The 12,989-nt window shown below is 36.3% G+C and overlaps 1 protein-coding gene across 3 annotated transcripts in view; it reads right to left on the bottom strand.

The window, feature by feature from the left end:
• Positions 1–12,989, bottom strand: part of LOC150089362 (protein KRTCAP2 homolog) — an 85,468-nt gene that overhangs the window by 24,323 nt on the left and 48,156 nt on the right. For all 3 annotated transcript variants that reach the window (XM_090368544.1, XM_090368545.1, XM_090368546.1), the window contains exon 4: positions 10,312–10,378. In XM_090368544.1, the coding sequence (XP_090224670.1) occupies positions 10,312–10,378 (67 nt within the window). The remainder of the gene's footprint in view (positions 1–10,311; positions 10,379–12,989) is intronic.

The following is a 12,989-nucleotide window of genomic DNA, read 5'->3' as shown; positions in this document are numbered from 1 at the left end:
TGTTGGAAAAAACCCCTTCTAAATCTCCACAGCCCTCAACTTCCGCAGCAGCATGCTTATCAGCTGGAGAGTTAATTCTGGCAACAATTCTCGAAAGGTAAAACTTGCTGACGTTATGCCCCTCTCTCTTTTTGTAATTTTATAATTTTCAAAATTTTGTAATTTTTCCTGCGCATGAGATAAAAAATTGAATAATTCTATTTACATGTTGGTCGAACATTTCTTTTTTGCTTCTATCAAATTCAGCGCGCATAGTTGCGAGTGCAGAATTTCCCTAAATGCTTATTTAGGTAAAATCCGACTTACATAGCGTTCCGCAGAATGTAACTCTTACATTAATCAGGGAGTGGCTGTATATGTGCATACACACAATGCTTCAATGTGGTTTATTTTCCCCTCTCCCAATTAGCAGATTAATTCGATTTTTAACTTTTATGTAACTGCTTATAAGCTCAATGAAAGCTTTGTTTTTATGCAAGATCTCAAAAATTTTTGTTCAAATTTCCAGTACAATTGAGATAGCTTATTTTATAAAGCAATAGCAGAAATTTTACATGACCAAGGCCCAAAATAAACCACCAAGAAATAAATTGTTTTAATAAAATGAATATACAGTGGATTCCGATTATTTGGGGCAAATCTTAAAAAACAGAAACCAATCGAGAAAACAGCCAGGGTTTACTTCGCTTAATTGGGACAGCATGCCGTTTAATCGGAGCAGGAAACCGCAGCACTGGAGATTACCCTACGATTGTCTCCGACAGTACCATGTGGTTCAGTCAAAATTCTGGAGGTCACAACCATAAAACAATAAAAACAATTAGCAGTCACCTGTTTATTGGGCTTTTCTGTTAGTGAAATCTATCATAAACGTACAGTAAACTCGATCTTACTGAATTTGCGATAATACCGACAGATGGAATTCTGTGGGTTATTATGGTGAAATGTGTTTACACTTCCACGAAATCTTCAATCATATAAAAAAATTAATTTTCAGATCTAGTCTTCATTCCTATTTTTAAAGCTTTGTAACTCGTTACTCAGTTCTCACTTGCGCGTATTGTGTTACTTGCAATTTGTGTGTGCCGTGTTCTTTGTTATTGATTGCTTATCTGTTTACTGTTTTAAATTTTAACCTCCCCCGCCCACAAATGTCAGTGAACAGAAATGTCAACTAGTTCATATGTACATATTACAGTACGTATTAATTATTCCGATTTTCACGTATCAGTTAATTTTTTAATTGGCAAGGTAATAAAGGGTAAATTTGTGCTTAATATATCTTTGCTTTTATAGCCTGTGGATAATATTCCTCCTATTTTCGCTAATTAGAATTGCTGTTTAATAGAATTAAAATTCAATTCACAAACGTGATCACAGTGACTGGCGCTTACTGCACATCGTATAGTGAATTGTACTTTACTATGTTGAGTTCGTTGTAACGTGATTTGATTGTACAGTGAACCAATTGTAAAAAGGGGGAGGGGGTACATTGTATTTTTAACTATTTACGTGAAACTTCAGATAATTGGGGCAGCCGCTTTATCGGGCCAAAATGCACTAGTCCAGATATGTCCCAAATAAGCGGAATGGACGGTAGTTCACATTTAATGATATTGTGAAAATAATATAACAACACTGTTCCAGGGAAAATAATGGAGTCACTGGTTAAAGAAGCATTGCAGGATCATTTAGACAAGACTGCAGCAATAATTCAGACACAGCATGGGTTTGTTAAGGGGAAATCTTGTGTGACCAATTTAATTGGATACTACAATGTAGTCACAAAGGAACTGGATGCAAAAAAATAATTTTGATATCATATACTTGGATTTCAGGAAAGCTTTTGATACTGTTGCACATGGAAGACTACTGTACAAATTGGAGCAGTATGGCATTAAGGGCAAGTTGCTACAATGGATAAAAGCATGGTTGAGTGGGAGAAGACAGAGAGTGGTGGTCAATGGGTACTGCTCTATGCAGACCAATGTTATTAGTGGTGTCCCTCAGGGTTCGGTGTTGGGCCCATTGTTGTTTTGTATATTAATCAATAATATTGATGAAGGTATATCAAGCTTAATGTCAAAGTTTGCAGATGATACAAAGGTTGGCAGGATTGTTAATAACAGTAATGACAGTATGCTGCTGCAACAGGATTTGGAAAAGTTGGGTAGATGGGCTGAGAAGTGGCAAATGAAGTTTAACATTCACTAATGTAAAGTACTGCATATGGGTAGCAGTAACCCTAGAGAAATGTACCAACTATGTGGTGTTACACTCAGGGTAGTGGAGAATGAAAGAGACCTTGGGATCTCTTTCATTCTCCACTACCCTGAGTGTAACATCTGTGCAGTCAGATATGAGTGTAACAATTGTGCAGTCAGATATGAAGTTTTCTGAGAAATGCAGACAGGTTGCCAGAGTAGGTCATGGGGTCTTGTCAATGATATACAGGAATTTTGCAAGCAGGGATAAGGAGGCGATTATCCTCTTGTTTAAGGCAATGGTCAGGCCACATCTTGAGTACTGTGTACAGGTCTCGAAGTCTCATTTTAGGAAGGATGTAGAGTTGCTAGAACGAGAACAGAGAAGGGCAACAAGACTGGTGAAGGGAACAAAGGGGTGCTCTTATGAAGAAAGGCTTAAGTTCTGAAAATTGCAGCTTCTGGAGAGTAGGCACCTGTGAGGTGATCTGATTGAGGTATATAAGGCCTTGAATGGATTGAGCAGGCTTAATGCTGATGGGATTCTTCCTCTTGTTCAGATTATAAACCTGAGGGGGCATAGATTAAAACTGAGGAAAGACAGTTGTAGAATAGATGTGCAGAAGTTTGCCTTTAGCCAGCAGGTACTTGATTGCTGGAACAAACTTCCATCTGTTGTTGTGAAAGTTGATAGTTTAAATAAATTCAAGGCAGAACTAGACAAACATTTGTAATGAATGGATCAGTGAAATGGGAAGGGTGTTGGTTTTTTTTTTTTTTTTTTTGCTGATGCTGTATAAGCTTGCTTTCTTGCATCATATGCCTATACTAATGCTAACTAGTGTCAAAGTAAAAATAAAATTGGCTATTTTAATAACATAAAATTTAATAATATTATGAATTTTACTAATATAATTTAATTTTATAAAATATAATTTATAACAAATTCATCTACATTAATAATTTGAGAAATTATTTTATAGTTTTGAAAATCCGATAATCATATACTGTATGGCAGCTCACAGCAAACAACTTCTTTAAAACTTTTTTTGTCTGAATAGTATGAATTGATTAAAGAATTTGATATCAGTTTGTTAACTATTTACTGAATGACATCAAGGCACAGAAAGCTCATCTTCCAAAATTTGCAACTTCTGAGCCCAGTGAAGGAATCGAGCACAAGCAAAGTAAAGCATTCATAAACCAAAATTAGAATGGTCTTTTCCATATGAATGTTATATGTAGCATTATCTTATTGTAGTTTACTGATGAGGTTATTACTGGTTTCATGGCAGATTAGCACCCTTAGGCCATACTGTAACATTAATATAGTCTAGATATATAAGCCATTCATTTGATAATAGCACACATCACTAGAGGAACTTGGGTATCCCAAATAGAAAACAGTGATGTGTGCTATTTCATTCAAGAAAAAAAAAAAAAAAAAAAAAGAATGAAATAGCACACATCATTGTATTCTATTTGGGATACCCAGGTTCCTCTGGTGATATGGCTTGAGCTTATGATTATTTTAGAAATGACGAGTGCACTATCCAGGAGTTGACAATATCATTATTTTAAATTGAATAGCATTTTAAAAAATAGGTGAATTTGTTATTCTCTTAAAACTCAAGACATCAGAGACAACTGTTTTAAGATTTACTGCTTTCTCTTCAGAGATGGTAGTCTCTATTAGCACGTGTCAAACAGCAAATAAGTCACCATTCAGTATAAGTGCTAATAAAGGCCAACCACTGTCTGGCAAGAAACCACCAAATCTCAAAAAAGCTATTACTGTGGTGCCTTGAATTTTAAAATTTAGTAGATTCATCTATTTTGGTGGTGATATTATGTTGATAATGCTGAATAGCGTTTGCATTTGGTCAGCTATTAGGTTGACAATGCTTCTGGATAATGCTGTTGTCTCTGAAGCAAGCATAAGTCCAAGCCTTATATCACTGGAGAATCCAGTGTCCTGACAAAAAAAAAAAAAAGAAAAGAAAAAGGCATATGTATGTATGAAACCATAAAATACATTATGTATTAGAAACCATTAAGTGGTTTATACTTTTGCTATGGAATATTTTATTAAGCATTGCAAGATGTTATCAAAAAGTTCAGGACTGAATTTGCAACTTGAAATTGCAGTGTTGTAGAAGTTACAAATTGTTTCAACACGCTTGGTGACTCACCTAGATACAGTAATGCACGAATCACCCTTTTATCTGCAGTCAGTCTGAATTAATGCACGTTGAAAGAAGGCATTTTATGTGCCTTGATGCATTTTAAAACAAGTGATTTTACTGAGTAGCAAATTCACACAAAATTTTTAAAATTAGGAAAAAATGCAATATAAACCAACAAATTGTTAAAAATGGCTTTTGGGGATGCTATTTGTCATTCAGAGAGTTTTCAGTGGTCTACAAAGTTTAAAGAGAGCTGCTTGTCCATTGAAGATGATCATTGCTCTGACTGCCGTTCAACTTCAAACATCAATGATTCAACTACTTGTGTTCATGGTATAATCAGGAGTGACTAAAGTTTAACTGCCAACAAAGCTGCTAGTGAAATTGGTACTTCTTATGAGACAATCAATTTTACTACAAGATTTGGGAATGCGATCTGTTTCAGCCGAGTTTGTTCTTTACATCCTCACTAATTACAGAGCATGGAGAGATCTTGCATTTCAGGTTCTTCATCAACATGCTGCTCCTGACCAACATTTTTTTCTCTTATCATTAAAGGTAATACTGTATTTCTTCGATTCTAAGATGCACTTTTCTCCCCCTATAAACATCGCTAAAAATGGGATGCATCTTAGAATCGATGGCATCTTACAATCGCAGTTTTTTTTTTTGAATTTTTCCGCGCTTTGCACAGCACCACACATTTTGTTTTTACGTGGAAACTCCATCTCCAAGTTTGACCATTATCGCATTCTCCAATTCCAATGGAGAATAAAGTGGCGTGGGTGATTTCACGTGCTTTCGAAATGTGAAGTCACCATTATTTCGTTATAGTAGAGCTCACTCAGCGAAAACTAGGAAGTTTTGTTTGTATCTTCGAAAGTACATAAGTGGAGTTACTGTATTTTGTTAATTTTGATCCCTTATTGCACATTAAAATGTCAAAAAGATTGCACTACGAAGCCGCATTGAAACGAAAAGTTATTGTGTATACAAGAGAACATGGAAATAGAGCTGCGGGTCGACATTTTGACATTAGTGAAGTAAATTTCAAATTGAGGAAAGACAGATGTAGGATAGATGTGTGGAAATTTGCCTTTAGCCAACGGGTAGTTGGTTGGTGGAACAGACTTCCATCCCTTGTTGTGGAAGTTGATAGCCTAAATAAATTTAAGGCTCAGCTGGACAGGTATTTCGAACGTATGGAGGGGTGAAGTGGAAATGTTTTTTTTTTTGGCTGATGCTGCATAAGCTTGCTTTCTTGCATCATATGCCTCTACTAATGCTAATGCTACATGTTCGTTGTTGAAGAAATGATCGCAATTCAATATTTTCATGCAAAGAAACAACCAAGTGCTTTACAGAGCCTAAGAAAGGAATTTCCACAAGTCGATGAAGCTGTGATACGTTTTGTAATGGAGACACGTGCAAAAGGATTACCCATCACTCAACAATCCACGCAATTGAAAGCTGGTGAAATTGCCAAGTCCCTCGGAATAGAGAAAATAATTTTTAAAGACAGTTGCGGCTGGTGCGAGATTCATGCATCGTAGTGGATTATCGTTAAGGCGCCGAACACCTATCTGTCAAAAAATTCCTGCAGACTTTCAACAGAAGCTGATTAATATGATTAAGATTTTGATAAGAAGCTGATTAACTTTCAGCGACAGGTGATGAAATTAAGAAAAAAAAAAAGAAACTATGAGTTTAGTCAAATTGGAAATGCTGATGAAACCCCGGTCTTCTTTGATATGCCTCGAAATTACACCGTCAACGCTAAAGGTGCTAAAGAAATCAAGATTATAAGCATGGGCTATGAAAAGCAGCTTATCACCGCTGATGGTTGAAAGTTGCCACCATATTTAATTTTAAATCGAAAAACCATACCGAAGAATGAAATTTTCCCCAAAGATGTTATTGTGCGTGCACAAAAAAATGGATGGATGTCAGCAGAACTTATGTTGGCTAAATGTTGTGTGGAATAAACGTCTCGGAAGTCTTCGCAACCCACCCAGCATGGTAGTACTTGATGCATTTCGTGGACATTTGTCCGAACGGGTCAAAAATAAAATCGTGCAAAAATGTGGTGACTTGGTTGTGATTCCTGGTGGCATGACTAGCCAACTGCAGCCACTCAACATTTCAGTCAACAAACCATTTAAAGATTACTTGAGAAAGGAACATGAATTCCGGCTGTTGACCGACAACCTTCCACTGACACCTTCCAGAAAAATTAAGAAAGCACCGGCATCAAAATTAGCAGAATGGATATCAACAGTTTGGAAGCTGATCCCAGAAAGAATAGTCAAGCACTCATTTAAAAAATGCTGCATCACCAATGCTCTCGATGGCTCAGAAGAATCTAACTCTGAATGTGAAGTAGACTCTGATATTTATTCAGATGCAGATATCGACGGCCCAAAAGATTCAGAAGGAAGTGATGAATAACATACTTACTGATAAATACCGATATTATTGTTGTTAGTAAATTGAATTCAATTATAATAAAAATATTTGCTAGATTTATTTTAGTGTTTTATTTTATTTATTTTTGTTTCTTAGAATCAAAGCTTTTTTTCTGAAATTAAGGTGCATCTTACAATCGATGGTGTCTTATGCGGTAAATCACAAGAAATGCGGTAAATCACAAGCCCCTTTGAAATGTCACAGATTTGCAATGACTAAGGAAATTATTCAGAACATGACACAGGAACTATTAGTTCATCATCATCATCATCAGGCATTTTCAATCCACTGCAGGATGAAGGCCTCTCCAGCAACTTTCCAGTTCCTTCTGTTTTGAGCACTGGCCATCCATTTACCCAAAAACTCATGAATTTCATCTATCCATCTCCACCTTTGTCTTCCAGGTTTTCTTCTAGCTCCTCTTGAGTACCATTCTGTTATTTTCTTAGTCCATCTGTCATCATGTCTTCGAGCTATGTGTCCTGCCCAAGACCATTTTAGTTCTTTAGTTTTGATAAGAATGTCCTTTACTTGAGTTTGCTGCCTAATCCACGTGTTTCTCTTCTTATCTAACAGTCTGATTCCCAGTATAATTCGTTCCATTCTTCGCTGTATAGTTCTCAGCTTCTCTTCCATTCTTTTGGTGAGTGCCCAAGTTTCACTTCCATAAGTCATGGTGGGGAGTATACATTGGTTCATTATTTTACGTTTCAGACAAACTGGGATATTGCTCTTCAGTATGTGACTATATTTCCTGAATGCTATCCATCCAAAATTTATTCTTCTCTTGACTTACAGCCATTTATCATTATTACATACAGCTAATAACTTGTCCCAGATAAGTATATGACTCCACCTTTTCAATTACTGCTCCTTCAATCATTATTTCCCTTTCCGTGGCATACTTGTTCATCATTACTTTTGTTTTAGCCATATTCATCTTTAGTCCAAAATCCTTACTAACTGTGCATAACTGATTAAGATTTTCCTCTAATTCTTTGGGATCGTGGCGTATGACCACAATGTCATCTGCAAATCGTAAATGGTTTAGGTACTCTCCGTTCACATTGATCCTTTCTGGGACCAGTCTAATCTTCTGAAAGCTTCCTCAAGGGCAGAAGTGAACAGCTTCGGAGATATTGTGTCTCCTTGTCGAACTCCTTTCTCGATTTTAAATTTCCTACTGTCTTTGTCTAGTCTAATAAAGGAGGTAGTACTCTCATATATTTTCTTCAAAATCATAATATATGGGGTATCTATGCCTTGTCTTTCCAGTGCCCAAAACATTGCCTTATGCTGTATAGAGTCAAATGCCTTTTCATAATCCACAAATGCCAGGCATAATGGTGTTTTATATTCATTTGCTTTCTCCATTAGCTGTGATATTACATGAAGGTGATCCATAGTTGAGAATCCTGTCCTAAAGCAAGCTTGCTCTTTCGGTTGATTCTCATCAAGTATTCTTTCTAATCTGTTAGTAATGACCCTTGTGAACAACTTGTAGATGTGGGATAACAAGCTAATTGGTCTATAATTTCCGATTTATCTCCTTTCTTATGCAGCAAAACTATGATTGCATTATTCCACTGCTCAGGCGTCACACCTTTTCTAATGCACTTTGTGAAGAGCCTTGCCAGTTTTTGTGTTATGTCTCTTCCTCCCAATTTTAACAACTCTACAGTAACTTCATCTTCCCCTGGGGCTTTCCGATTCTTCATTTTCTTCAATGCATGTTCTACCTCATCAGGAAGAATATCGGATATGTCGTATGTGTTGCTACTTTGCAATCCATCTTCCCCAATGCTGGTATCATTCCCTCGCTCCTTGTATAATTCTCTATAGTAGTCTTCTGCTATTTGAATTATGCCTTCTCTGCTGTTTATAAGTACACCATCACTATTCTTCAGTTTCAGTATCATTTGTCTTTCTGTATTACTGCTCATGGCTGCTGATTTAAATCCTTTGTTTTTCCTTAATGCTTGTTCTACTTTTCTTGTGTTAAATCTTCTTATGTCCTCTCTGAGTCTCTTTCTAATGGCTTTGCATAACTCAGTATACTCAATTTTCTCCCTGTCAGTGTTTTTCTTGCTCTTCATTTGTCGTCTTCGGTTCATCATGACAAGTGTTTCTTGACTAATTTTTTCTTCTTTGGATTTCTTTTTCCCTATAGGTTTCTTGGGCTTTATCACTTTCAGAAAGTTGTAATATTCCTCGTCGATATCTTGGTCCTAAGCAGTCTTCAGAAGCTCAAACTTGTTCTTAAGTTCCAGTACATACTGCTTTTTCTCCTCTTCTGTTATCTCAAAGACCATCATATTATTTACTGAAGTCAGTTTTTTCCTTTCTTTTCCTACATCTATATCAAGTGTGCATCTTACCATTCTGTGATCACTTCCAACATTTACCTTATTCAGGACGGTAACATCATTCACGATATATCTTCTGTTAGTGAGGATGAAGTTGATTTCATTAGTTAATCCATTTGGAATCTTCCATGTCGACTTTCTGTTCACCCTTTTCTTGAAAAAAGTGTTCATTACTGACAGTCCTCGAGATTCTGCAAATTCCACAAGTCTTTCACCTCTTTCACTTCTTTCACCAATTCCAAAATTTCCTATAGTTCCTCTTTCTGCGCTGTTTTGCCTTTTTCCAACCTTAGCATTAAGTCCCCCATAATAATAGTGTAGTGGGTTTTCTGCTCATCTAGAAGACTCTCAATTTCGGTGTACATTTCTTCAACCTCTTCATCATCATGGCTCGATGTTGGTGCATAAATCATTATAATCTTTAGCTTGTACCTCTTAGAAATCTTGAGTATTAGTCTTGACACCCTTGGTGATGTACCTTTGAATTCCAAAATGTTGTTTTTAAAATCTTTATGGACCAGAAACCCAACTCCACTTTCACTCCTTTCACTGTTTCCATTGGTGTACAGGCAGATTTCCACTTGATAAACTTATAAATGATTCATTTCTTCTTCTTGTTTCAGCCAAACCGATGATATTCCAATTCACATTTTCTAATTCCTTTTCCAGCTCTAATATCCTGTCTTCACCGATGAGTGATCGTACATTATAACAGGCCAACAACTATTAGTTAGCAATTCCAAAAGAAGCTTATCAGAAATGCTTCCAGAAGTTATAGAAGTGATGGAATCAATGTATAGTGTCAAGGAAACTACATAGAAGATTCATCCAAATAGTTGGTAAGGTTCATCATTTCTCAAATATTAGTTGTCCCCAAACTTTTTGATCATACCTCATATTATATAGTATTATACAAAATTTAGACAATCATCATATCTGAACAATCTTAAGATCATGTTTCCCAGCCATTCCAGATAAGAGATTTTATAATATATTTCAACAACAAAAAATGGATAATTTAACTTACTCTATTCAATAAAAATAGCATTTCGTTGTTTTAACATACATATTCGTAGTGAAAATACTTACCATGTAGTTATACAAACTCTATGAACCAAACCAGAAGCTAACATAGCTAGTACAAGACTTACTGCAACTGTAATAAAAAATATATATATATTTACAAATACACAGATTTTCTAATTTGAATGTGGTTTACTGAAGGGGCCAACACGCAAAATTCTAAAGTTATAGCATATACAGTCAAGAATCAATATAGAATTTGTATTTCAAAACCGGATGTTATTAAATATCAGCATAATGGGTATACTGGAGGCATGCAAAGATACAGCATCTTTAAATTTTCAAACTGGAATGAATTATTATAAAGGAATACTTCTATAATTAATGCATTGGTATTTGATTTAGGCCCAAGTTTCTGCAGTTGTGTGATTAATGGAATGCCAGTGAAGGTTATTATTAAAATTAGTGTTGGAAAATTATGCAAGCTTATACATCAGCAAAAAAAAAAAACCAGCCTCACCTGTCCATTCCCTCTAATAATAAGTAATGTCTCATTCTTCCTAAAATTTATTCAAACTACCCACTTCCACAACATCTGATAACGCTTTGTTCCAAAAATCAGTTACTCTCTGCCTGAAAATAAATTTGCATACATCTGTTCTGCAGCCATCCTTTTTCAGTTTATGTCCCCCTCTGTCTGTTGTCCAAGAAGGGGTAAGAATTACTCAATTCATTTAAGGTCTTAAGCACTCCAGTTTCCAAGCCCTGAAATTTGTAGCACCGAAGTCTTTAGTGGTAAGACTGTGTCCTTGACCAATCTGGTTGGTCTTCTGTGCAACCATTCCAAGAGATTCACATCTTAAAATGAGACTTCCAGACCTATGTGCAGTACTCAAAATGTGATCTAACTACTGCCTTATACAATGGGATAATCATCTCATTTTCCATGCTGGCAAAGTTCCTGCATATCATTGACAGAGCCCCTGTGAGCTGTTCAAGCAGCCAGTCTGCTCTAGTCAGACAACATCATTCACCAACAAAATTTCTCTACAATTTCTCCTACCTAGGTTTATTTTGTTCTTCATCATGGGGAGTGTAGTACCACATAATTGGTATGTTATCTAGAATTATTGCTACCTATATGCAGTACCTTGAATTTACCAATGTTACACCTCAATTGTCACTTCTCAGCCCAACTGCCTAATTTTTCTAAATCTTGCTATAGTAGTATGTTGCCTTCATTCTTGTCATTAACCATTCTGCCAACCTTTGTATTAATATGTAAGTGCAATGTATCACCTGCAAACTTAATGCATAACATGTGTGATACAAAGAGATAACACAATACTATATAAATTTGAGACAAACAAAAAATGTGTAATGCAAACAAGTTTCAGTATATCACATAGCATTAAAGTAACAATGTCAAATTGTTAGTTAAGATGCATATTAAATCTAAGGCAGTTGTTGTTTATTAGTTGTTGGCACATCGGCTTCTGTGGCCATAATGCACCTCTCTTGGTTTTGCTTTCCTAGTCATCTAAGGCAGTGCAACCAGTTGACCTATATGGGTAGCAAACGTAATGTTGAGTCAAAATGTTTAGTCTCTAGAGCAAAGTTTCTGGCATCCCCCTCCCCCATACCTCTCCTTCAACCCATGAATGGTACTAAGTACTATAGGTTTTGATACCTTTCGTCTTTGGGGTTTTCATAAAAAAAAAAAAAAAAAGAAAAAAAAAGAAATTGGGGTGATATAAGCACCGGGAAAACAAATTTGAGAGTAAGAGTGGGTTACAGGCCTAATGATTGCGATCAGTATACCAAACAGCTATACTCAGAGAGAGAGTGGGCCAGTAAATCTGAATGTCTCATTATGGGAGATTTTAACTTTCCACGTGTTGACTGGAATTTGTGGATTGGTCACTCACACATTAGCAAGACTTTGGTGGATTTCTTGGATGAATGTTTTCTACAGCAGCAGCATGTTAGAGAAGCAACAAGAGCAAGCAATTTTTATATCTTCATCTGGTTATCAGCAGTGATTCTTTATGCATTAAGAATCTGCAGGTAAAAGATCCACTGGGTGGTAACAATCACAGTGAACTAATGTGGAATTTAATTAAAGGCATAACTACAGTCAAGGGTAAAGCTTTTGCTTTCATAAGAGTGACTACAATGGTCTCAGGAAGTTCTGAAATTCTGTGCAGTGGGACCAACTGATGATGTTACCAACAGCAAATTTTAAATGCAAAGTATTCAGGGAAATAAAGAAGCTACTAAGCTTTTCATACCAACGAAGAAAAATTTGGGAATCATTGCCTTCTTCCATATCATCATCTGCATGTATTTCAAGCAGAACTTCTGAGTTGGTGGTATCAGTGTCCATGCTTGAGGGGCGAGATTGCTTCACCTCAACTGGATCTAATTTTTGCAAATTTTCTGCTGCTTGACAATGGGGAAGTCTCTGGGATGGAACTGTCAGTGGCGTATTACTGCACTGATCGACTGCCTTTGATGGATGTTGGACCGAGAGGACTGATCAAGCCCAGTCTGAGATCAATGTATCTGGAGGGATGGACACTTCTGTCTGATATGCTACTGATTGGTGACTATAAGTAGCAGAGGCATAAGTGCATTTTGGATTATTTAAATCTTACTTGTTTTCTTGCCTCTTGGTAGGAAACTTTATACTTTTGTATGTTTTTTCCCTGACTTCCAGAGGTCGCAGTCTTTGGAGTATGCTG

Source organism: Mastigoproctus giganteus, chromosome 2 (genome assembly GCF_048544385.1).
Source record: "Mastigoproctus giganteus isolate SK-2022 chromosome 2, ASM4854438v1, whole genome shotgun sequence".
Taxonomy (NCBI): Eukaryota; Metazoa; Arthropoda; class Arachnida; order Uropygi; family Thelyphonidae; genus Mastigoproctus; species Mastigoproctus giganteus.
This window is presented reverse-complemented; position numbering and strand designations above follow the sequence as displayed.